This window comes from Plectropomus leopardus, chromosome 4 (assembly GCF_008729295.1).
Source record: "Plectropomus leopardus isolate mb chromosome 4, YSFRI_Pleo_2.0, whole genome shotgun sequence".
Taxonomy (NCBI): domain Eukaryota; kingdom Metazoa; phylum Chordata; class Actinopteri; order Perciformes; family Serranidae; genus Plectropomus; species Plectropomus leopardus.
Genome location: NC_056466.1, coordinates 6605906 through 6633079, shown reverse-complemented (window position 1 = coordinate 6633079; position 27174 = coordinate 6605906). Strand labels below are relative to the sequence as shown.

Genomic DNA, 27174 nt, shown 5'->3' with positions numbered 1-27174 from the left:
ACTATAATCACCTATGGGATGTGTCTTAATTTCTTTTTTATTTTTATCTTACTGACAAAAAGGGGCTCCCATTAAGACCTTCCTATTATACCATCAAAATAATTCCAGTAAAGGCAGCATGTAAACCACAAACAAACCACAGTAGCTGCTTTGTGTTGCTGGCCCGGCTGCAGTAACTGTTCATTATTCTCTTTGTATACAACACATTGCCACATCAACAAATGTTGCAAAACAGAGATACATTTAATTATTTTGAGCCATGAACTAAAAAGCATTCAAATAAAGTTTATTGTGTTTATTTTATATTGTTTTTATATCATTCTGATAATTTTATAGTATTTTTTTGTGCACTTAAACTGTTCAAAGGGTCAAGAAAGTTGAAAGAACAGGCTTTGTAGATACATTGCACGTTTTCCTGTTTCTGTGAAGTTTATCTCAGTGCAGAGTGCAGCTTTTTTAGCTATTTTGTAGGGTCTATGACAATGACTGTGAGATAAAATAAGCAGCCATAAAAGGCATAAAATTAAGGCATTATAATCTTTGAATCTGTTACTCACACAGCCAGTTTGATAACAGTTTCCTCAACTTCACTGTTTCTTTCTAACTGCTCTCTGCAAAAGGCAAGAAGCAAAACCTGCACACCAAATAGCGCTTTAGGACTTTAAACTCTGTCTTCTGATTGGTCAACTGAGAGTTAGTCACTTGTTCAGGATTGGTCGACACAGGGCGACAGTGAACCCTGTTAGGGTTAGCAGTTATGAGACGAAGCCACAAAGCGGCTGGAGGAAGAGGCCCACGGTTCCCAGGACGCACACCGTCACAAACACCCAAAGGAAGATTCTATCGATCACCATGGCGACGTACTTCCAGTCATCCTCCACCTGTGAGCGAGTGAGGGGACAATACAAGACGTGTGAGCAGACGGAGGAAAGTGACAGTGGTGACAGATGAGAGATGAAAAGTGAGGGTTGTTTTTTTATTCATAAAAAGCAGGCGAGGAGAGGTGCACAGTGAGGGTAAATAGGCGATTTCGGATCTCAGAGGGTGGGATGTTTGAGGGAGTCGATGGGGTGAGGCGAGGATTACACGGCAAAGATGAAAACAAGGAAAGAAAGAGGAAGAGAAAAAGTTGAACATTTCTTGTAAGCCAACAGAAAACTGATACATAATTTACACGGGAGGGGGGGATTTCTATGATAATCACATTCAAACCACAGCGTCAAAGCAGCGACAGGCGTTTAGACAAAGCTGATTGAGCCACAAGTTTTGCATATCAAAGGCTGCTTCTCTCCATTGGGAGATTTCACCCACTGTGCTCATAACAGAGAGAGGAGGGAGAGCTCTCGACTCAAGCCCAAAATTATTTGGTTCTAACTTACACTATTGTTAACTTATGGCGCAGGTTAGCATCTGCAACAACGCTGTGCAGAATCACAGCACAGCTCTCCCAGGCCGCGCTGCTTCGGGTGTTTTTGCATAAATACATTATGCATCGACACGCTCGCTGTGCGTTTGCTTTCTATGAGTGACTGTAGGTTTATATAGAGTTTAAAAACTCTGGAATATGATATTTCCTGTGTGACTTGATCCAGATTTTTTATCAAGTGCAGTATTTCCTAAAATGGTACAGCTTAAAACAGCTGAATTGTATTCACAGCAAGACTGAAAAATGAATATATTATTGTTGTTTGTGTTAAATTCAACACATATAGTAAAGAAGTTTTCTCCTCAGGGGACGATACAGTGACAGCTGTCTTGTATGTGGCCCCTGCCAGCATGTTTCTTTAAAAGTAATGGTGATTAATTATAACTATATTATATATTTTGGCATTATAATATTTTTATATATCAGCAATTATTTCTACCTTCCATTATGTCATTCTATTAAGTATTATAACATATATATATATACACATATATAGTCTGGCGGGAAAGGATACACACACACAGTAAGACATGTTGTAAATAAGCAAATACTAAAACCAAATTATCTAAACTACTTTAAAACTGGTGTCAAGTGCATAAAATTGTGTCTGTGACACAGTTAACTCTTTTTCTCTAATTCACTTTTTCCATATTAGACAGTAAAATAACTTGAGGAAATAGGAAGCAGCTGATTATTTATATTTCACAGGAGGTCAAAGTGCACTTAAACTCATAGCTCCAGTCTACAGTTACGGAGGGTTCCTCTCCCTGAGTGGTCCTTCTGATCATGTTATTTTTTCAAATGTCACATCATGCCACCTGTCTTGTCATAAACCTCATTTAACCAATCTCCGATACTGAAAATGGCATTCTGATGTATTTAATTGAAGTCTAGATTTTTTTAAAAATTCTTCTTCATTAAACTCTTTCCATTTGTCTCCCTCCTCAGATGTGTTTTTACTTTATCTTAAGCTGATATTCACTTCATTATTCTTTTTATTTCGTGTTCACTAAAGCTAGCTGACACTTTAAAACTTTGTATTGCAGCATTGCCTAAATAATTATCCTTTGCTACTCTATATTTACTTAGGGAAAAGAATACTGTTTTTCTGCAGAAAAGTCTCTGTTCTTTCATTGATGAATGTTACGGATTTACTCAGTATCTGCTCATGTACTGTTTGTATGTTTAACTACGAAAAGCAACACAATTTGTATGTGACCCACAGAACTGGGAATGGTAATGCACTAACAGAAGCAAAGAAAGAAGTAGTATAAAGACTGAAAATCTGTGTAAGGAGACAGGCTGGATTGGTGGTGGATGGGTCAAACAACAAGGGACCTTTACCAAGAAAACCAATGTTTGGAATCATGTGACATCAAGTGAACTTTAAAGTATTTTAAGGTACAGCCAAACCTAAACAACTATCTAACCTGACCTACATAACTTAACGTTTTGCGTTACTCAACATGATGCCTTTTTGTGAGGCACAATTCATTAGATATCACACAAACTACTGTATGAGGATGTGTTCATTTACTTTGCTCAGACAGTAAAAATCTGACAGTAAATGTCAGCAAAACAACAAAAAACAACACAAAAGAAAACCCTACAGGTGTATCTTGCTAGGGCTGGGTATTGTTAAAAAATTACGATACCAGCACCAATACCAGTACTCTTGAAGCGATACAAACACCATAGAGTACTTCATTCAGTTGACTGGAGTGGTGTGTTGTATAGTCATACTTTCAAAAGTTTTGGGTGGCATTTCGGCATGTTGTACTGATAGCTCCGTTAAATACACCGTGCTCGACTTCACCACACCATTGACAGTATTGTGTGTAGCTGCTGCTGCAGAAGTGTGAGCTCTGCGCTTAGTACATTTGTGAGAGTCCACCTGGCTACACACACAGTGACAGAGCTAACTGTTAGCATCACATAGCTAATGTTACCTAACAGTTATTATGGAAGCCGTTTTATTGTCGGCATGAGTTTATCAGGACCATTTAACGGCTCGTGCTGATTGAGCTGACTAACAGTTAACCAGTGAAAGAGCGGTTCTGGAGACGGGAGAAACATAAAGTTTGCTCATCAGCAATGAGTCAGCACAGTCCACGATGGGATCAGCATCGCAAAATCAATCACATGCAGGCATCATTTGGCTAGAGACAATTCAATACTACTTGAATTAATTCCTCACAGTTAAAAAGAACCAACACCCATCCTAATTTTTGCACGTTTCTGAGGATAGCTGAACAGAAGTGGAAAATCTTAAATCTTAATTCTATATATTCAGAGTGATCAAAAACAGAGGAAAGAAGAATGACTCACTTCTTTGGCCTTGTTGCGACTCCTCATGTTCTCAGCGATGTACTTGACGCTCTCGATGGCCTGCTTGATCTCAGGTGACACCACAGAAAAGGCCACCACCGTGTTGATGCTCTGTGGACTCAGCTGGCGGGATATCTTCCCCATATCTGGTGTTTCTGGGGTCTCCTTCCCGTGCTGGCAGGGGCAAGGGCATTTCTTCCCAGTGCAGCCCTCAACAGATGAAAGCTTACTGTCCCCAAACTCCAGACAGTTCAGAGAGCCTCCTCCAACCTGCTGGGGATCACAACCAGAGTTCAAAGTAAGTTTCACACTCTGCTTTAGCTCAAAGGCAACATTTTCGGGTGATAATTACACATTTAACATTGGGATCTCTGGGATAAATCTGGAACTGCACCGGTAACAAGGTCATATTGAGGTAAGAGTTGAATCTTTCCAGTGTTTTTGGGAGAAAATCCTTTAACAAGTACATCCTCTGAGCACTGCGTTTGAGAACTTTCTTAAAGTTCTTCACCAGCGGAGGAAAGTTTTTTAGTAGATTCACCTGGCAGTACTTTCAGGAAGTGAGTAGCTCAATCCCAAAAGGTTTTAGAAGAGCACTTGAAGTTGCAAGACTATTGTATGGTCTGATAAGCAAACTATGAAATGGAGAAAAACACTCAGTTTGTTGGCAGAGGTAATCTTAAGTTTGTTTCCCAAAAGGAGGAATACATTTTCTAAAGAAACCTGTTTTACTGCTGGAAACAGTTCAGTTACTTCCCCTGACTGCTCCGCCATGCTGTATCTGCCTGAGATCTAGCACAATCGGTGACCGCTGTAATGTTCCCTGTCCCACAGCTGAAACACATTTGATTGAGTTTTAGATATAGAGTTGTCTTTCAGAGCTGCAGAAATAAGTCAAGTCTATAGCGTCAGCTCAGTAGCTTGAAGAAAATGTTGGCATTGTATGTTTCTGCAAATCATGAATGTTACATTTGCCAATTTAGGTATCACATCATTGTTTTGAAAGTAATCTAATATAAAAGCTGAAGGAGGAGGGGATATTGTGGATGGTGTGTCACCTAGGTGACTGCCAAATTGGACACCATTGTTCAAGACCAATAAACAACAAAATTGCTCGTGTTTTAGTGAGTCTGTCTTGTATTTCCAGCAGCTATTTGGGTACCAAAATGTGGATGTACTGTTATTCCTTCAGCTTTTCAGCCCCAAAATGTGAATGTTTTTATGGGACGTGTCTGTGTTTCGGATGGCTTTTTAAGCATGAGAAGCAGTTTTTTGGGTTTTTTTTTTAACCAAGATATTGCTGCTTTTCCTATCTGGATAGTGGCAAGATAAATGGTTGTTTTTTACCAAGACATCTCTGCCATCCCGGCCAGGACAGTGCCCCCAAAAACTTGATATCTCAAACCAAAACATTATCTTTCCCTAACCATAACCGAGTGGTTTTTGTGCCCAAACTTAACACATTTGAACCGCTATTGAAAAAGAGTAAAGTTTTAACATATCAGCTCTCAAATAATGTGCAAATGTAATGTATCCATGTAACCATGTTTTCTGGTGACTGGGTTGTTGGTATACTAGTGTAATCCCACGTGCCCTCTCTTATCAACGATAGAAGCAAACAAGACTAGGATAGCTATAGAAGTAAACTGAATTTGAAAAGATAGATGTATAAATGAGTATGGATTCTTCATGGGCCGGTATAGTGGACATTCACACCCACTTCACACCATAATTAAGCAGCTGTGAGGAGGTGAGAAATGAGCCAGGGTTTGAATTTCTCTCTGTGCGTCTCTTTTTAAAATTTTCTAATATAACTTCTTCTGTGTTTTCACGTGAACAACAGAGTGAAACACTATGATTGCCTCCATTAGAGCCTCTCTGAAAGTCCAGAATATCCAATAACACACAGTAAATGTAAGGTGTCTGAAGTGTGTTTGGTGTAGTAGTGCATCTACTCCTGGCCTCATATGGCCTTCATCAAATACTGTGGTCCAGTGCAGCCACATCAAGATGACATAAGCCCCAAACTTGCTGTGCTTTATATAACAGGTCCACTTGGACTTTACACTTGGGTCAGAGCCTTGCTCAAGTGGAAAAGATAGCTGCGTTTCATTAGCGGTTCAACATGCCCCCTTTGACCTGCCCTCAGGGGGATCCCCGCCGCCATCATGACTGTTGTTTCATTTGTCTGAAAAACTGAAGTGAACTTGGTGAGATTGAGCCTCAGAGGGCCGAGGGAACGAGTCAACAACAATGGTCACTCCAGAGAGGTATATCACACATAATACATTGCAGTTTTGTATTTGGAGCGAGAAAAAACATCAGGACTTTCCCCAGGAAACTGGTGTTTGGAAGCATGAAAAACTTTAAGTCTTTCAACGTTTTAAGGCATGTCATCGCCATGTTTCTTTTCTTAAACCTAACCAATCTTACTGTACTTGCCTAAACTTAACTTATGTAACTTTATTTGCTAAACTTAACCTATGTGACTTTATGTCAAGCGTGTAATGTTATTTGTGCGCTGCCAATTTGTTTAAAATCATAGTAATCGTTGCATTTATGTTGGATACATCCATGGTTAGGTGGCAGTAAAGCACATCATTTACTTACCACCAAAGAAGAAGATGATCAAATTGGAAAAAAAAAACATTAAATACAATTTAAATAAATTCACCATCCTTTATGCTTTTCAATTTCACTTTTTCTAATGAATCTAACAGATTTAATTTATTAATACATAGTTTCTAAATAAAATGCCTTTGATAGGTTTATATTTACTGAAGAATGTCATACAACTAATTGCAATCAATATATACTTTGATTATTGTACTGTACAGCTTGTGCAATTTCTTTTTTCCCATCATGATATGCAAAGGCATTAAAAAATGCTGTTTTGCAAGATATTACAAACCCAAGCTATGACAGTTATGATAATCATTATAATTTCTTAAACGGAAACTAGTTCAGCTAATTGCCAAGTGCCTGGCGATGTATTGAATTTCTCTGCAGCTGATGCCTTCGCTTCATTGAAATGAGTCTGCAAATATTTCTGATGATATGTGAAAAGCAGTATCGCACTAAGCTACAACTGGTGTTTGATCACCCACTGCGATGTTTGCTGACACCTGAAACTAAGGGAGAAGGGTAAGTGAACAAGGGAAAGTGGGACCGCTAAAGAAACGCAGCTGATGTTTTGGGATTGGGACGCCTTACCTGCATCAAGCTATTCTTCCTTTTCTTTCCTCCTTTCCCTCCTCCGCCTCCTCCTCCCCCTCCAGCTCCTCCTGCCTCCCCACTGCTGTCCAACCCCCCAGCCTTGGTGTCTTCATCAATCGGTCTCCGCATCAGCATAATCCTCGGCAGCACTTTAAGAAACACAGAGCGCACCCAACTCGGCATAGTGTGGGTCATTGGCGTGCGGTAGTGTACGTTGAGCACGAACACGGTGATGACGATGCTGAGCGTGACAAATATCATTGTGAAGAGCAGGTACTCTCCAATGAGCGGGATGACCAGCGACGTGGAGGGGATGGTCTCCGTGATAACGAGCAGGAACACAGTGAGGGAGAGCAGGACGGAGATACAGAGCGTGACCTTCTCTCCACAGTCGGACGGGAGATAGAAAACCAGCACTGTGAGGAAAGAGATGAGGAGGCAGGGGATGATGAGGTTGATGGTGTAGAAGAGTGGCAGCCGCCGGATGTAGAAGGAGTAAGTGATGTCTGGGTAGATCTCCTCGCAGCAGTTGTACTTGATGTCATGTTTGTAGCCTGGGGCATCGATGATTTCCCACTCGCCACTTTCCCAGAAGTCTTTCAGGTTCACCTAGAAGATGGATACAGGTCTTAAAATCAAATCCTGCAATGATTTAATGAAGTTCAGTGTCACTTTGTCATTCTTCAAAGACTCTGGTCATACATTATATTATATATATACATTATAAGGCTTATGGTTTCGGTTTAAATAGTTTTTTTCCAGAAGCAGATGGATTTGTTGAATGTGAAAAACAACTTCAAAAAGATCGTTTACCAGAGTTTTCTGTCTACATTCACTCAAAAAACTGCATATTCTTGTAAGACTCTGATCACTGTACTTTACAGTAAATAAGGTTGTCTTGTGATGTTTACAGCACTCACAGAAAATCTTACAGTAAGAGAAAGCTAAGAGAAAAATAAGAAGAAAATGCAAGTGCAGCCACTAATTATCCACCAGAGTCCCTTTAAGTTTGCAAAAAACAAATATGTTAAACCATAAAATGTTCCAAAAATGTTACTCTTAAAATATAATTTCCAACATTTAATTCTTATTATATCCAAAACACACACTGATGTTTTAAGGGGTACTTTTTGTTTTTTGATGTTTTCTTGAGCAAACAAGAAAACTCAACTCGGTGACATCTTTCATTAGACCCTTCCTGCTATCGAAATACCCACAACTTTCAAACTCCACGCCCCAAGTTTATGACCAGCCCATTCTTATTTCCAGGTCATCAATGTCAGTTTTGGCCACACACATGCAGTATGTGCACGCAGCCCCGCGCTCGGCTGTTTTTTCGGATGTGCTTCCGGGGCGTTTTTGGAGCGGTCGCGCCTGCCGCGATGAGTCTCGCTGTGATTAGCCCCTTAAGTGTCTTTTTGAGATGTACTGAACTTTTTACTGACTCCAGTATAAACCCAACAGTGCAAATACTTGATGCTGAGAGCAACTGACGTAGTATAAAGAGCGAGAAAGTCTGCATAGCGTGGATGTGTCAAACAAAATGAGACTTGAACCTACAAGACTCCAGTTCATGCCTTGTGTGGAGCCCGAAGTCAATGTTGTTTGAACGTAAAGTGACATAACGATATGTATTTTACGTAGTCGTTGCACACCAATGCCCCTTGTAAGACATTTTTCGGTTATGTTACATTACATAACATGACAAACAAGCAAACTAATTTAAAGTCAAATTACTTTATTTTTTCCAAACCTAACCAGGTAGCTTTGTTGCCTGACAGCTACCGTTTGATGACATAAACCATGTGTTAAACTGGACTTTTTGGTAAATCAGTGGAGTGTGTCTTTAACAAAAACCAAAAATAATGACGCGTACAGTAAATACATGCAGTATCTAAATGGATGAGTGTTAGCCGAGTTTTCCTTGTAGGCAAACTTGGACACAGTCACAAACACTGACCTTCGATCCTATAAGTACCAGGTCAATCTTGGCTTTGTCGTACGTCCAGGAGCCGAACTTCATGGAGCAGTTCTGATAGTCGAAGGGGAAGTAGGTGATGTCCATGGGGCAGGAGGACTTGAAAATGGCTGGAGGAACCCAGGTGATGGTGCCATCAAACTTCAGCAGAGCCTTGGTCTTATCCTCCACCAGGAAATCACCTACAGCACTGTTTATGACGTGTGTGTGTGTGTGTGTGTGTGTGTGTGTGTGTGTGTAATCAAGCAGTGTAGTCCCATGGCAGAGAAGGAGATATGACACAAGCATATGTGGGTTTTGAAAAGGACACAAAGGTTAGAGGGGGGCAGAGACATCAAACAATGAGAGGAAAGGCGAGGAGAAAATGACAGCGAGGAACAAAAGAGAGGGGAGAAGATAAAAAGAGGAGGTTATGGAGGTAAGAAAGAGAGGATCAGGATTGAAGACAGAGAACAATGAAAATGCATTAGGCATTATTGTGAAATATAAAAATGTCTCTGATTAACACTACGAGTCCCTATTGTGAGTATAAAGAAGGAATTAGGCCACAATTAAGTGAACAGAAATTGAAAGACTAGAGCACAAACTAACCCTGAACAATAGACTAAGACATCAGCATATTTCGGTGTAATTACGGTACAGTCTGTTGCACAGCCCAGCAGCTAGAGATATAACAGACATTTGTTTTTCAAGCTACTTGGCATTAATGTAATACTTTAATTATGTTAATAACAGAGGTTCTAATGCAGAAAGGACAAAGTAGTGTGTTTCTTTTGGTTTTTTGTCATTGCCCTCCAAATATGCCAATGTGACCATTAAAAAACTGTCATGAGCAGTTTCTGAACTGCCATCTCTCTGGATAAACTTAAGTTTCGTTTGGAAAATAAGAAAAATGTGTTTAATTAAAAGCAGCTATTGTTTTTGTTTTGTTTTTTTCATTTGGTCACTTGGGGGCAGCAGAAGCTGTAAACACAACACCATCAGGTTTTCAGCTTTTTTTTTCTTCAGTTTTTATGGCGAACATGATCGCAAACTGGGCCAACACATCTGCAGACAACATATTCTCACTCCCAAATTGTCAAACAGCAATGCTTGGTAAGTTGCCCTACACATCAAACTCTGACAGTCCAGGTACATCTGCAGTGTCAGTTTTGGACATTCAGGGACGGCAATTAAATTTATGCTCGTGACATGCATTGTGTCCTTTCAAAATAAATAATGATTTCCTAAGGAAATGTAGACTCTCTGCTTGTTAAATGCATAGTTTCTTTTTAAAATAAACTTAGAAACTTGTATTAAAAAAAACATTTTTTAGGTTTACTTCCTTAGATTTAGTCTACAAAATACGTGATTAGGTTTAGAAAAAAACATCATGGCTTGCATCAAAATAAGTTTGTTTGTTGCTAACATAATGCAACTTCTTGTGACATATGTCACTAGTGCAGTGTGCGTTACATACTAGCACAACTGTTAATATTAAAATACCCCAGTTGACCTTTGGAGTCTCACGGGACACAAACAGCAGTTTCCCTAGTGAACATCTGAGGTTTGTTTCTCCCATCATCCTCTCCTTCCGCCTGCCTTTATGCCAATTATTTTGCTCTTTATAACAAGGCAGTTTTTCAGAGTGTAAAAAGTGGAGTCTGGTGCGTCGAATACCGCTGCTAAAGGGTGTCTCAGTGCGCTGACTTGAGGGCGACTGACCGAGCTTAGATACAAAATGAGTTAGGAGTTATACTGGGTTGGCAGACACAGAGCAGCATCAGCTCGAGTTTAATAAATGTAATCTTATAAATGTTAGTCCAATGTTCACTTTTATTTGCAGCTCTTTAGCTTCAAAATGCTTCATTGTGTTCTTTAGCTAGTCGCTTACTTTGTCTTTCTGCTGTTTGGTGCCGGGCAGGCAGTGCACAGTGGATTTATCAGAGCTTTTCTTGCTGAAATCAGTTTCCTGCTTTTGTTGGAAACAAGAACCAAAGCAGTAATGTTGTGGGCTTAAAAACTGTGATGTCAAAGGCAGACACTTCAACACAGAACAATCCACCTTGACCTTAAGGGGATATGAAGCATAATGCTACTTCCACTTAAGCTCCCAGATCATTTGTCAGGGAAACATGAATGAAGATTGTTTTTAGTTTTTAACAAATAACCAGTGCTGTTGTTTTTCTGATGTCTGAATCTCTGTCTGTGTATCTAATAATAATTGCAGTAAGAGTTAAAACAATAGTGATGAATGTGTCAGTCTCACTTGTTGTAGAGCACGATGTCGGGTCTCCAGATCTTGTTCGATGGGACTCTAATGAACTCAATCCCGTCAAACTCTGCCGGCTTCCACCGCAGCTTGTAGTCGTTCCAAATCTGAGAGACAAGAAGAGAAAAACATTGAGAGCATATTGTGGAGTCAACCATCTGTTTTGTGTTTTGCATTGTACACTGCAGACAGTATTAGTCAGCAGAGACGATCCCCTTCATGGGAATATTTTGAAATACATATTTATACTGCAGGCAGAACTTCCTTTGATGTTTTACAGTGGAGCCAAATAAGGATAAGGTAGCAAAAAGAATCTGATGTTTATAGACAGGAACACGAGTTTCACAGAGCTCCCGAGTGCGTTCATTGCTTTCATGGAAAATCCAGCAAACATGTATTTTTTTTGATGCACTTCCTCCTGGTAATTGAGCCACAAAGCACATGATAAGACATCTAACATCAATCGGATCTGAATACAGAGCAGCTCAGAGAGAAGGGGAGTTTCTGAGTAAATAGCTCACTGACAGACCCTGACTGTGCCATCACTCCCTATTCTGTCAACAAACCTGAGGGTAACATTTCATGAGCCGTAGATCCATTAGTCTTGGCTATTTGCATGTCATTCAAGATGAATTCATTCATTAGCAAGGCGGATTAATATCCAGTTATGACCTGGGAGCTGTTTAATTAACCACTTCATGCTACACTGGCTTTTTCATTATTCTACAATATGATTGGCTGGAGATGTAATTTCTCATAGGTCGAGGTATATGGTATACAGTTTATAAAATATAGATGAATCTACTCATGTAATTATTATTCTTATTCCTTTCTATTTGGTTAACCCTTAAAAAACCTGAGCACATGGGCTCGGTTAATTTCAAAACATGAGAAAAAGGTTTTAAAATGATTTTAAAAAATATTAATTACCGTATTTCTATAACATAATTTTAAATATGCAGTTTTGATCATAAAAATATAGTTTTTCCCCTAGCCTTTAAAAGATAATTTTCTAAATTTACCAATTTCATGACAATTTCTGGAGTGTTGCGTTATTTCATTGACTGCTTATTTGTTTTATTAGATTTTTTTTTTTTTAATTTTTTTTTTTTAATTTTTTAATTTTCCCAAAATTTTTAAATTTAATTTTCTTTTTACTTAATTAACTGATTAATTCATTTATGTAAATGTATTTTTTATTAATACAGTTATGACCCATATAATCTAAGATTTTAAATGGATAGAGGATACGGATTTGATGTTTTTCCTTATGGTTAGAGGAAGGAGGCGGAGAAATGATTCTTACATTTTGCTACTTCAGTGTTGTGAGCACAAAGATCAGCTGTAAGTATTCAGTACTGTTTAAAATGTGACCCTTTCTTAAAAGTAGTGAATTGAGCTTGGCTTTAAGGAGCATAAAGTGCAACACATTTCGAAACATGGTCTGCTGTTGCAGAAGGAATCCCCTGCAGTGTTACTGCAGAACAGATGCAATAAATTCATCGAGGGGGGCTTTCTAAAACGGCTAACACTGTAAATCCATTGGCTGCGGTTCAAAGTCTTTATCAGGGACTGTGGCGTTGACACAGCTTCTCATTAGTGATGCCTTGTTATAAATAAACAGCTCAGCCATTACAGACAACAAATACGACCAGCCTTTACAGGCATTTCAATTCATTTTCATTTGAGAGCTCAGCGATCACAGCGTCATCTTATCCACAACCGAATCACATCAGCATCCAGCAGCTGTTTGGCCGCAGTTAGTCACTGATTTAAAAGCACAATGTATGTAATGCTTATTTTAGATTGAAGCCTAAATTATGTTTGTGTTTTTTTAAAGAAATACAGATTTAATACAGAAAAATAATAAGAAAAAAAAATAAGCGGTATCAGGAAGGTATCAGTTTAAAAGACAGAGACAAAATGTGTTATTTAGGAGAATACCCGGCTGTGGGAGGCCAGGAGTTCAGGGTCTGTGGCTATAGATCTGCTGAGAGACGGAGCGTGACTAACCATACTGCTAACATTGATCACCAGCTGATTGCATTCAAGTGTCTATCTGAGATATCTTTGTTTTCTTGTTTTCGCGTTTGCGCCTCACATCTCCTTTATTTTTCACTGTGTTTAACATTTCAGTGATGTATGACATTCATTCTCTCCCACACACCCACACCCACACCCACACCCACACACACACACACACAGGGAGAGAGAGCGACAGCGTGTGGCATCCCATATTGATGTCTGCTCAGTATGTATTGGTATGTGCAAACATATATGACCTCCTCAGGCTTCACTTACCTCTGTCTCTGTGGACCTCAAGACAGGGTTAAAGGTCAATGAAATAGTTAATAAACGCTGAGTGTGATGGCTATGTGTGAGTGTTAGGTTGTTTTTCAGCGTGCATGTGCGTGTGTGTGCACTTACATGTCTGAGCCATAAATTTGTTTCCATGATCTGATTCACTTCATCCTGCAGAGACAAGAAGGAAGAGACATTGTTAGCCAGCAGAAATTTGTGCATTTGAGAATGTTTTTGATACAGCAGCTGATACAAGGACAAGTAAAGTGCATGCCATATGGGGTTTAAAGGGACAGTTCACCCAAAAAACAAAAAAAAAAATCTTGATATAATCCACAGACCTTGTTGTGAGCAGTCTCATGTAGGTTGTTTTTTCTTTTGCCAAAATACACCTGCCGACCATACCACCACACAGAAGGAAGTGTGTCTACTCGTGGATGAGAGGCTCGTTTTTGTAACAGTTTGAAATGTAAACATTACTGGTGGCCTCTTTATGCTAGTTGCGCTAGCAGTATTGGCGCACAGTGATTCAGTAGGGGGGTTTAGTTCAGCAGAAAAAAACACAAGGTCATAACAAGGTCTGTGGATTATCTTGAGTAACCATTACATGATTTCTGGAAAAAGACATTGCTGTTGAGTTTTAAAATATAGAGAGACAGCAGACATCTATATGGCTAATATCTCCAACACTTAGCAACTCTCACAAAAAACAATATAGATTGATAAACAGCACTACAGAAAAATATGCATTTTTTTTTTTTATTTGAAGGTGAAATGTCCCTTTAAAAGAGGACAAAAGAAACACACCAGGAATACAAATTAAACATTTTCAAAAAGAAATTCCTCCTTTGACCTTTGCCCTCCATAGTGGGGCTTGACTGACTGAAAAGGTTGACCATGAGTGAGTTAATAATAGATGGCGAGGTTACAGATGTCACTTCCTCTCCACCTCTCTCCGTGACCCTCATTCAGTTTGATTTGAAGTCCTGTGACTCACAGAATTCAACAGAAACCACATACAGAAATGCATGGGCCACATACGCTGAATAGAAGTAGACGTGTGAAAATATGTGCAGACACACTGTGGCACACTCACTCAGCGCTCCCAAGAACACACATCCAAACACTCACCTTTAGATTAATCTCACCTTGCCGAGCAAGCAGATATAGCTACGTATCAGTCCGGTCTGAAAAAGGCTCCTGCAGGCAATTTTCACTTAATCTGAGGATTTCCATTCTGAGCCGAAAACCTCTTTTCACCCGGGGATGTGCTGCAATCCCCCAAACCATCCCCCACCCGCATTAAACTTAACATTGCCGAAGCAAAACAGCAGTGTCTAACAACACTGTGTGACATTTTCGGAATCCGTGAAATTGAACAGACTAAATAAAGACTGCATTCACTTTCTGCTTTCACTTCTCTCGTTCCGCAGCTTATCTTTTGCCTTTCTGTATCAAAGGTGGGAAATATGATCAAGATGCTCGTTGGAAGACGTCTCGCAGCTCACACAGACACTTACATACTGTTGAGATGATGCTATTAGTGAAAGACGATTTTGGTTACATTCACCTGAGACACAGGGAGGACATGAATGTGCAAAGGTGCTTAAAACACCTTTGATATCATGTTGGACTGAGTCCTTGATGTGAATACTCTCAGCCCAGTCGCCACAAGAAAATGTTGGCATTGTACTTTTCTGAAAACCATGAATATGTTACATTTGTTTTTCCAGTGCCATGTCAAGCGCTTGTTTCCTGCTCAAATAGTGGCGTGAAAAGTGGTTGTTTTTTTCACAGAGACATCACTGTGATCCTGATCGGATAATGTCACAAAAGGGGTTGTTTTTTTATCATGACTTTGCTGCATTTCTTTCTGGGATACAGCTGTGAAAAGTGGGTGTTTTTTATCGAGACATCGCTGCATGTCCTGCCAGGATAACACCATGAAAAGCAGTTGTTTTTTTTTAACCAGACATGGCCACATTTCCAGCTTGGCTAGTGCAGGAAAGGTGGTTGTTTTTTACGGAGACATCACAGCATTTTCTGCCAGGATAGTTCGACGAAAAGCAGTTTTTGCTTAGTAGGGACAGTGGCACGTACAGCTTTTTTGGGGTTTTTTTTTGGGTATTTGTTTGTTTGCTTCACTAAGACATGGTTGCATTTCCTGTCAAAACAATGCCATGAAAAGTGGAGAACTAAGTTTTTCTTTTTTTGTTTCTATTTTGTGCCTAAACCCAACCACACATTAACCACAGCATTGTTGAAACATAAAATTTTAATGTATTCTGTAAAAAATAATGTGCAAATGTAACATATCTGTGGTTTGCAGGTATTTTTTTCTGGAAACTAAGCTGCTACTGCTGTGTGTGTGTTTGGGTGTATAGCTTACAACTTTGACCAGCTGCGAGATGGAGACCTCAAACTCCACAGTGACGGGATCAGAGACATTCTCCACCGGTCTGATGAACTGGTTATATCTTCTGAACAGTTTCCTGAAGAGCCGGTCCTCTGCCTTGGATGAATAGCAGTCTGGACAGACAGAAAGGGAGCAGAGACAAAAGGGAGAGACAGAAAGAAAGAGAGATCATTGACTGGATGAGTGAATGTGAATAAAAAAAGAGGAAGAGACTGAAAGAAAAAGAAGAGGGAAAGAAATGCAACAGATCCCGTGGAAATCGAATTGTCTGGAAAAAGTCATAGATTTCTGAAAGCCTAGAACTGTGAGAAAAATAGACATCATCCGTTTCCAGTTTTACCGCAGCGTCACATCAATAAGTCTTTTGAGTTTGTGGATTAATGTTTCATGATATTTGATGAATCGTCTATAAAGAAGTCCCTCAGGATTATAGCTCGTCTGCTCAGATCATCAGAGTTAAAAGTCTACTTTCAACGAGTCTGTGACATGAGTTAACTTTTAGCGTGTTTCTTTGTGTGATCGGGCTGCTTTAAACAGAGTCGGAGAACTAACAACTGTTCAGGGAGCACAAAGCAGCCATGTCCACTCTAAATGATAAATAATCTGTTATTCTGTAGGATAATTGGTTCACTGCACTTCAGTCTGAACAGAACTTGGCATTACTGCAAACAGCTGGAACTGACCTGGATTCATAAATTAATTGACCACAGCTGAAATTCATGTAGGAGTTCCAGTTTGAATGCCCCAAGAGTATTGCTGTCTGCTTTTTTAGGTAGCGTTATGGGCAGGTGGTATATTACCATATCCAAGATATCCTAGAATAGAATTTATTCAAGCTCAAATAAAAAAATCTAAATGGAGATAAATCACAGTGACAAGCATGTCCTCTTTTCTAGGTAGGTGTTGGCAGCTGAGGGGATTCATCCTGTATGAGTGCATGATTTATTATAATTTACCTAAATATAGGTATGCGTTTGGTTGGACTGCAGCTTAAATGCTGTATACATAACCAAAATAAGTAGGGCCTTATTTACTAATTATCCAGGAAGGAGCCTAAAAGGCCCGAGGCACAATATCAGCATGTCTGCGGAGTGGAAAATGCACGGCAAGCTATTTTAACTTAGTGCAGAGGAGTTGAAGGCTGTAGCCTGAGGACAGCAGATGAAGTGCTGAAAGTTTTCTCTTTTTTTCAGCACAGGTGAGGAATCAAGTTGCAGGAGGAGGTGCTGATTTTTGGTTTTTCCATTTCCCCGTACTGTGTTCCCATTTATATCCCTGTCCTTAGACTTACATAACAGAAACATTTTACTTTTAAGGATAATGCTAAAATGCTAAAGTTTTATGTTTTCATGTGCATCCAAACTGTAGTGAATTTTAAACAATGTCCTATGGTTGTTAAATATACCCAATGTCCTAATTCTTAACATTAACAAAGTCCATTTTTTTTATATGAATCATGGTCATCCTTTTGGAACCAATAGCCATTCAGCATATTAACATTCAGTAATTACCTTTTAGTTGTTTTTTGTTTGGTTTTTTGGGGGGGTCAGATCAATTGCTGCTGTGGGGAGAATTATTCGTGCCATGTGCATTATGAAATAAGATTGTGCTTGCTCATGATATGATGGGAAAGGGACAATATTGACTGACGTCTTTACTGACACAACATGAGTTTGTTTGGCTGCACTGTAAACAGATTCAACAGCTGCTTGTTTGATGTATGTCTGACAAACTAGCTGCAGAAGTTTTGCTAATCCCCAAATTCTAATTAAACAACACATGCTGTTACCATACTAACCACAGATGCTGACAAATCAACCAGGACTGAAATACTTTTTATTATTATTTACCTTTAAATCTAGTTATGATATTGAAAAAACAGGAAAACCAAACACTCTTCCAAGATGAACCAGTTTAAGCCGGCAGTGTAAGCCGGGAAAGTTTTCAAAGTGAAACATATCAAAGTGACGAGATGAAAGTTCCCCACTCAGTCTGCTGCCTCGAGGCCAACTGAGTCATGACGGTTATCCCTCCTGCTGTTTATGAAGGTGATCACCCACTCCTCCTCCTTCAAGACCACCAGTGCTCCTACAGTTCTCACACGGAAACCCCACTCGCTCCCCATCATCCTCTATTAATATCTAGATCAATAATACCACATTCGTCTCTGCTGGGCAGCTCTCAAGGTTGTTGGATGGAGGAGAGGAAACACACAAAATGAAAAACAATGTTCCTACAGCTTAAGACAAGTTAAAATTTTTAAGACAATTTAATGCTGAATGACACGGAACGGAGCAATTTTTCCCAAATGTTTATGATAACAGAAATGCAACTTTTCTGGTCAAGTTAAAAAGTTAGATGATATACTTAAAATGCAGAAAAAAAATGACCAACACATGGAAAACATATATTATTATAAAAGCATACACATGGTTTGTCTTGAAAAAAAAAAACGTTTTAATTTTTCAATAGATTGGATGTGGTACATGTGTTGTTGGTTCCTCTATCCGTTTCTGCGTGATTGTTATTTGACAGGCATTTCAACGATTTAAAACTTTAATTATTACCAATTATTTAGAGATTTTACTACGCAAAACCAAACAAAACCCCAAAAAACAGGAGAAACAATTAATAAAATCCTTTTCTTTTTTGCATTTTTAAAACTTTTAACAGATCAACTTAAGACATTTTAAAACCAATTAAAGCCTTATTAAGGACTTTAATGCCCTTTAAGACTTTTTAAAGATCCCCTGGAAGCCTGGATAAAGAAAGGAAGGAAAAAAACAAACAAAGTCACGAGCAAACAAAGAAAGAAATTTCAGCAGCAGCAGAAAGACAAAGAAGACATCTAGCGCTCAGAGGAACTTTGCAGAACTCGTGTCAACTCAAAGATAGCAGCAGATTTTGCCTCGAGGTTCTTCTGTTGTTTTCCCCTAAACTCTTTTTTTTAAATACTACCCTCATTTGATTAAAACCCGCAAAACTGAGTTAGATGAGAGGAAAAACTCTTAATTAAATTGGACTTCTTTGGAGAGAGGCCTTGAAATCCTAATGATGAAACGGTGTTGACCCTATTACTTCAAGATCTCTTCCTCAAAGGCAAAAGATAACCCTGTTCATGCAGACAACAATGACACCAGAAACCCAGCTGGTGCTGAACTCATGGTGACAGCCCTCTGGAGAGAACAACAGAGGAGGAGAGGAGGAGAGGGGAGGAGAGGAGAGGAGAGGAGAGGAGGGTGGAGAGAGAGAGAGGGAGGAGAGGAGAGGAGGAGGAGAGGAGAGGAGAGGAGAGGAGAAGGAGAGGAGAGGAGAGGGAATGAGGGAGAGGAGAGGAGAGAGGGGACAGGAGAGAGAAGGTGGAAGGAGGTTGTAGGGAGGAGGAGGAGGAGAGAGGAGAGAGGAGAGAAGGGGAGGAGGAGAGGGAGAGAGGAGAGGAGAGAGAGAGGGGAGGAGAGGAGAGGAGGAGAGAGGGGGGGGGAGGATAGGAGGTTAGGAGAGGAGAGAGAGGAGAGGAGGGAGGAGAGGACTGTAGAGAGGAGAGGATATGATGATAGGAGATTAGGAGAGGAGGAAGAGGGGAGGGATGATGAGGAGAGGAGATGGAGAGGAGAGGACTAGGCGGTGGTTGAGAGGAGGAGAGGAGAGGAGGAGTAGGAGTGGAGGATAGGAAGGAGAGGAGGAAAAAAAAAATGAGGGAGGAGGAGGAGGAGGGAATTATGGGAGGTAGGAGGAGTAGGAGGGAGAGGAGAGAAAAAAAATAGGAGGAGGAGAGTGAGAGGAGGAGAGAGGAGATCTAGGAGAGGAGAGGAGAAAAGTGAGGGGACAGAGGATAGGAGGTGGGAGGAGAGGAGAGGAGGAGAGGAGGAGGAGAGGAGAGGAGGAGGATTAGGAGAGAGAGGAGAGGGAGGAGGAGAGGACCCGAGAGGACAGGAGGATTAGGAGAGGAGGAGAGGAGGAGAGGAGGAGAGGTGTGAAACTAAAGCAAAGCCTTCTTAAGATGTCACTCAGACAGATTATGTGAAATCCAGACTTCAGCCTTGTGCCCATGTGCATAATGCTACATTGCTAAAGTAGTGTTTAAGAGAAGAATGATACCAAACACTACATCTGATCCATGTCTGCCAAAAAAAAAAACGAAAACAGCCTATGCCAATACACAGCAGAAGAGAAGAGAAGAGAAGAGAAGAGAAGAGAAGAGAAGAGAAGAGAAGAGAAGAGAAGAGAAGAGAAGAGAAGAGAAGAGAAGAATGAAAGGTAACTGTAATTAGCAGATAAAAGAAAAGAAGTGAAGAAATTAGATGGACTTAAATGGACTGTCATGGTGCATCGGCTACTTATTGGTATAATTACAAAAAGGCAGAGCTGCTCTCTGCTACACATCCACTGACTAAACCAGCTCTTTGATCAAAACAGGACCCTGCACTCACACACGCACGCACGCACACACACACACACACACTTAACATGGTCAGATGCATTTCATGTTGGGAATCGAAAAATAACCAATTATGACAGAAAATGAGCCACAGGTTCTGCCCACTTTCATCTGGATTTGCCACATTTCACTTCTCTCCCTCTCTCTCTCTTTCCAGTTACTCTACCTATCTCATCCACCATCTTTCACAGGCTACTTTCATCATGCCAGCATCTGCATATCACACGGCAAAAAGGTGAAGGAGGGAAAAATGATTTCCGAAATGGGAGTAAATGGAAGACAAAAGTCTTGCTACGCGTGAGTATGTGTTTTGTTCTGGATGAATAAAATCAGCACGTACAAATGTGCGTACCACACCGTGATTTTACAATCATACTGTCAGTGTCGCTGTGTATTTTTTGTCATCACTATCATTGTGTTCTCACTCTGAAATCCAATAGTTTAGGCTGAAATTCTTTCTTTCACCTGCAGCAGTTTGTCACTCAAAGGGACGATAACTGTTCGATAGATCCTGTCACAGGTGATCAAATCAAGTCATGGATCAGAGGCTGTTTACAGATGTTTGTAAGTAAACTTTTAGACATAATGAACAGTTAAGTTTTACTTTGAAGCGCGCTATAAATTACTGAATAGTATATAAATTTTAATAGAGCTCTTAATTAATAGTCCAGCTCCAAAAATTGAATTGTGGCCGCGTATGATTTAGCTGTGGTGGCCCGCCACAACTAATCGAGTGTGTGGGAAACTCTTTATTATCATATGATTATCACATTATTGTATCAATTTAGGCACAAAACGTGAGTAATTTTTAGCAACCCGCCGCTTATTTCCCAGCAGGCATAGTGCCACAGAAAGTGTTTCTTTGATGTTTTTCTACCGAGACATTACTGCTCCTCCAGCAGGTACTGTGCCCCAAAAACAAGATGTTTTAAGCCAAAACGTGATCTTTTTCGAAACATAACCAAGTGGTTTTTCAGGCTTAACTTAACCAAATATTAACAACGTTCAACGTATCCGCTACATAACAACACACACATGCAACATTCATACTGGCAACCTTTTTTCTGGAGATTGGGTTGCCTGATCAGCACTTGCTTTTTAAGTAATAAGAGTTTAATTTCATGTAGTTTAAGCAGCTTTTGTGTAGTATTTCTGTACTGTCATGTCAAACATGTAGCAGCTGTGTCCTTCCAGCATTTCTTCTCTGACCACAGCTGAGACATAGTCATGCTTATCAACTGCCTGCGTCCTAACATAATAACCTAATAATTCAAACCTAGGAGGCAGCCGGATATGTCTTTGGACATTACTGTGTAGCTAGGATCTATATCTAATTTATTTTTCTTTTTTGTTTTGCAATTTTATGATTTTTTTTACCTCAAAGTCAAGATATTGTACTGATAGTTTCGTAGGGAACCCCACTCGTCTAGCCCCTTGAAGGTTTTTGGGTTTTCCCCTGCATGTCTCTTTTTCTTAAAATGTATAAAATTGTCTTTTTTAATGCTGCTGTGCTAAATATATCTAATCAATAGTCTAATCAACCAGACTCCTTTTTTAAAAGAAAATAAGCTGCAGTTTATGAATGAGGAAGGAAGAGGAGGTCATGATGACAGTAAACGCAGCAGAACGTACAGTTAAGGCACTCAAACGTACAGAATCAATTATTAAAGTCACTGTGCAGAAACTGTCGAAAACCACTTCGAAAGCAAGTTAGTAAAATATAGATCCCATGAGATATTTAAAGCACCCTTGACATGAGGGTCGAAGGTCAACCTTCATATTGTAAAAAAAAAAGCCCAGAGATGACTGCCATTGAGGACGATGATGAAGAGCGAGTTTTAAGGGATGGAAGAGGGGAGAAAGGAGGAGAGAGTGAAGGATGGATAATGAGTGATGGAGAAGGACAGACCATTTTATGGGCTGTTTGAGAGGATACTGTTAGAGAGCCATTTAGCCTTCATTCTCCCCTGAGCATGCAAATGCTTTTAAAGGAGAGCGAGCGAGGCAGAGAGGAAAGAGCGCGAGGGACGGCGCTGAAAGAGACTTTTACATCTTGGGCATGTTCAATGCTTGTATGGTAAACACTGGATAAAGGAGTAATTGCTTAGCGATGAGCTGAAATGCTCTGCTCATGCTGTTTGTTTTCCTGTTGTGCCCGTAAAGCTGAGTTGAAATGAGCTGAAGTCAACTGACAGAGATTAAACGGGGGAGAGAAAAGAAAAGAGGGAGAGAGACAGCAGAGAAGACGGAGATAAAACCGAGTAAGATGAAGCAGAGAGCTGATGACAGCAACAGAACCTGAGAGATTTATGGGTGAGAAAGTGGAGAGACAGGTGCAAAGAGCCACAGAAGATAGGATAGCATGTGTGTGTGTGTGTGTGTGTGTGTGTGTGTGTGTGTGTGTGTGTGTGTGTGTCCAGTAAATGGAACAGGAAAGGATGAGACGGCCCCGACTGCAGAAAGCTCTTCCTCATCGCAACTACACAGTGTCAAAACCCTGCAAACAACTTCCTTTCATTCACTCCGTCTTTTCTTTTATCAGACATACGGGCCAATACAGAGCTATTAAAAGCCTAACGACATTCACACAAGGCCGCACACGTCTCTGTGCACTCACACACTTTCATGCAGACAAAAAAATGAACATTTTTAACGTTCAAAATGAGCAGATCAAATACAAACTGCACATCTTCCCCTCAAGGCGCTTTCCCCAAAAAGTGGGTTACGTGAATTTGAATATGTTTTATGTGAGGGAGTCATTCAACCTTTGTAGTTCAATATCTCAACAATGGTTTTCTCATTTTAAAACTTTTTTTTTGTTGATGCAGTGTAAATGACACCCTGAGGAGCCCATTTTCTCTCTGGACTTAAGAAAATGTCTTCTGGAAGGTCCAGTGTGTAGGATTTAGGGCGATTTAGCGACATCTAGTGGTGAGGATTGCAGATTGCAACCAGCTGAAACTTCTGCTGTGTGCCAAACACGGACTCCAAGTCAGAAAACCTTCAGTGTTCATTGTTCAGGAGGTTTTAACAGGAGCTAAATTATCCACAGAGGTCTCCTTCTCCCCCAAAATAAATGGACCAGGTGATACAAACAGGTAAAAACACTGAATAAAGTAGTCTCTCTTTGCAAACCAGTGTTTCTCATTTGGTGTTTAGCATGTCAGAGACAGGTTGCTCACTCAGCACCAGCTAATGTGTGCTCATCTTATTTCTAATCCAGAAGTTCGGGAGGTTTTAAGCTTGAGCCGAATTATCAGCAGAGGTCTCCTCCTCTCTAAAACAAACGGACCAGAATCAGTAAAAACACTGAATAAAGCAGTTTCACATTTCAAATAAGTGTTTGTCCGACACTGTTTAGCATGTCGGAGACAGGACAGCAGCCCAGCACGGTATGTGTGCTCACCTTTTTTTTCTGTGATAACTTAAGATCCAGACGTTTAGGAGGTTTTACCCGGAGTGAAATTATCTGCAGAGGTCACTTCCTCTCCAAAAAAAATGGACCCCTTGAATAAAACTGGTAAAAATATAAAGCAGTGTAAAGCAAAAAATAAAATCTGTTTTTCTGACATGAAATGTGAAAGTTAATGTCCCTTTCTTGCGCCTGTGTTGTTGTTGCTGTAGCAACAAGGTGGTACAACACGCCAGTCTCTGTAGACGAGCGCTTGCTCCCTATGTAGATACATGGCTCATTCTAAGGTAACAAAAACACAAGCATTGTTATTTTCAGTTGAGTATACCAAATAAAACTTTCAATTTTGTTTCCGTCAATAAATCCCCCTAAATGCTGCACACTGGATCTTTAACCCTGGAAAGCCAATAAAATAAAAATAAAAAAAATAAATAAAATAAAATATGTTTTGTTGTCAACAGACACTGGATTTGTGTTTCATGGAAATTAAGAAAACGCTCCCAAACTTAAGGTGCTGTGGTAAAGCAGTCAGCTGGACGTTAATGACAACAGGTGGACGATTACGGCGCTGTGAAGCGAGCACTGCAGTGTGAGGTGTTCAACACATTTATCTGTGACTCAGTTTGTGTTTAACCACGCCCCCTCTGCTCTGTGTTCTGCTCTATAAATGTTACTGTGATATAAGCTTTGTTACCACGCAGCCACACACACACACACACACACACACACACACACACACACAAACACACACCTCATCACCACAGTTCACTGACCGGATCATCAGTCATGCATTCAAATCCAGAGCGGCCTCTATTTGAAAACAAGGGACAGCGTGATGAAAATACCTACAGGCTGAAGTCACACATTAGCAGCAGCACATTTGGAAAGCACCACAGGCTACATATATATGCTGTATGCACGCGCACATGCCATTACTCTTTATGTTTTTGTGTATTTTGAAGGCACGGGGACCTCTACATGAGTAGATGAGTATGAGGCTAAAAGCTTAAAAGCTTAAGGTGCAGCATGCTGTTCAACACAATTTGCCGAAATTCAATCCTGAAAGAGGATGTGATGTTACGGGTTTGATGTGGGTTATATTTATGTTGATCAGAGCAATCACAAATTGTAATTCAATTTCCATTTTATTAATAAAGCCCCACAATCACATTTTGCCTTCTGGGGATTTACAAAATATGACATCCCTCTGTTGCTCACAATAGCTGAGGCAAAACTCATCCTAAAAAAAATCCTTTAATAGGGGAAAAAAATGATAGAAATCTCAGGAAGAGCAACTGAGGAGAGATCCCTCTCCCAAAACAGACAGGTGTGAGACAGATGTCGTATGTAGAGAATCTGTCTGGTGGTGAAATGTTGCACTTAACATGGTGATGATACCTTGACACCTAGAATCATGACTTTTTAACCTCCAAACACATTTCATTGCTGTTTTTACGGGTTGACTGGTAACATCCACACTGTCAAAGCAGGATTTAAGTGAACTCTGAACTAGGGATGCACAATAATATCGGCACGTCATTAGTATCGGCAGATATTGGCTTTAACTTTAAATATCAGAGTCAGCCAACATTTTGATTTCTGCCAATATTACAAATTGAACATGTGCAAAACATGGTGCACCATTGTGATGAGTATGCATAATATGATGGTAATTCCACTACGGAAAATAAACATTAATCACTAAATTTAGGTGGGAAAAAAGTGGATATATCGATGTCGGTATTGGTTATCGACCGCATGAGCTATTAGACAGAGGTCACAGGGAGGAAGCTTTTACAAAGCACAACATTTTGACTAAGGGTCAACAGATTATCAGCCTGGCCGATTATAAGGACCATTACTTGGCATTTTGCTGATTATCTGTACAGGTGTTTTATTTTAATGCTCGCCGATAAAATCATGTAGCCTCGTGAAAAAGTGTGCGTATCAAACTCAACCACCAGAGACAGCAGTCTGCAATGCATGCAAAGAAAGTGTCCACATGGAAGCAACTTTTACTTTGGAAAACCTCAGGAAACTGTTCTTATTCATTATTTTTTTAGTCAAATTTTCCCTGAACTTTATTTCTTAAAAAGTTGCAGGGAACTTGCTGTAGATAATGTTAAAAGTTTTAATTAAACATCTGTTATCGGGATCTAAAGAAAGCTTTGCATTGGAGTTTGCTATTCCGACTTCTAAATATTGACAGAAACATTTTCATGTTTATAGTAAACGCATATTGTTTTCAGATATCGGTTATCAGTCTCATTAAGTACTAATAATCAGTATTGGTATTAGCCCTGAAAAACAAATATCGGTCAACTCTTAATGTCCACTGCCCAAAATATTCGCTTTAGGGTACTAGAACTTTTCTTTTTTAAATATCTGATCAAAACCACAGTATTTCTTTAAGTTTTTATACAGTGCTTTGGGTTGTCTAAACACAGAAACGTCATGCTTTGGTCATGCAAAGCTTTAAAGCAGGTTGGCAGTTTGCACAGATGAACATTCATCCAATATCGCCTAAATATCTCCTCATTCTGTTAATATTATGCAGGAAATGTGCCCACAGCAGCGTTACGTGTCTTACAAAACACACATATCAAAAGAATACGTCCCCAACGAGATGCTAACTTTAACATCAGTTTGCTTACTCACCGCGTGTTGCCTTAAAGTCGTAAAGAAAACTTTGTTTTCCTCGCGTGCCGCCGCCACGATGAAAGAAGAATCCAAAAAAAGGTGAACATTCATCGTGAATTTGAGCATTCAGCTGCAAAGTTTTATCAAAACATCCGTTTACAAACTCCCGCAGCGTGATTTAAGTCATATTTATGCAGTCAGTTGCTCATGTCTTTCCCAAACAAATGTTTTTCGCTAAAACGCCACAATTTCAAACACTTCCGCCTCCGGGTAGCTCGCCCTGGGTTTGCCTGGCCGCGCGTGCGCATAAGGCCCACTTGAGCAGCGTTGAAACCTTAAACTGTTTATAACTTTATAACTTTACATATAGTCTGTGATTGTAACGCAACAGGAATGAGAATGTTTGTGCTGACATGATTACAATCGTGTGGGTTTTGTTTGTTTGTTTTGTTTGTTTTGTTTTGTTTTTGCGAGAATGCATGTATTTAGGAAGTACTGATCATATAATGAGACTAGGATTATACTGCATTTTTGTGCGAAAGTTTCTGAATGGATACTCTGGTTGTTCTGTTGTTAAACACAGACCCGTTTACTGTAGTTCATGAAGAATGTTTGTTTGTTTGCTTGTTTATTGTGGAGGCGTGCGACCAGAAAAAGTTTTTTCACGATTTAAGGTAACATGGGTGATATACAAATGATCGTTTTGAGGGTATATTATATGATATTGACGCAAAACAACTGTGGGATTGTGCAATGCGATCTGTAAAT

At 39.9% G+C, this 27174-nt stretch overlaps 2 protein-coding genes across 2 annotated transcripts in view; both read right to left on the bottom strand.

Annotated features, from left to right (window-relative positions):
• Positions 1-755: 755 nt before the first annotated feature.
• On the bottom strand, positions 756-26565 carry chrna6 (cholinergic receptor, nicotinic, alpha 6). The gene is made up of 8 exons (XM_042485043.1): positions 26425-26565; positions 15890-16029; positions 13627-13671; positions 11197-11306; positions 8931-9138; positions 6968-7579; positions 3755-4027; positions 756-881 (listed from the first exon to the last, which is right to left on the bottom strand). Exons 3-8 carry the CDS (start codon positions 13651-13653, stop codon positions 756-758), a joined length of 1356 nt encoding a protein of 451 aa, XP_042340977.1. The 5' UTR covers positions 13654-13671; positions 15890-16029; positions 26425-26565.
• The window catches only part of LOC121941603 (neuronal acetylcholine receptor subunit beta-2-like), a 45174-nt gene continuing 33040 nt past the window's right edge, over positions 15041-27174 (bottom strand). The window contains exons 11-12 of the mRNA XM_042484430.1: positions 15890-16029; positions 15041-15070 (exon numbers count right to left, since the gene is read on the bottom strand). Of these exons, the coding sequence (XP_042340364.1) occupies positions 15041-15070; positions 15890-16029 (170 nt within the window). The remainder of the gene's footprint in view (positions 15071-15889; positions 16030-27174) is intronic.

Bases quoted from the DNA above. Each gene is read 5' to 3' on its own strand.
- chrna6 (XM_042485043.1), bottom strand. From the start codon at position 13,653: ATGGAAACAAATTTATGGCTCAGACAT. The intron at 9,139-11,196 runs GTGAGACTGACA...CGTCATAAACAG, and splicing joins GACATCGTGCTCTACAACAA to TGCTGTAGGTGATTTCCTGG. The intron at 7,580-8,930 runs GTCAGTGTTTGT...TCCATCTTCTAG, and splicing joins TGGTACTTATAGGATCGAAG to GTGAACCTGAAAGACTTCTG.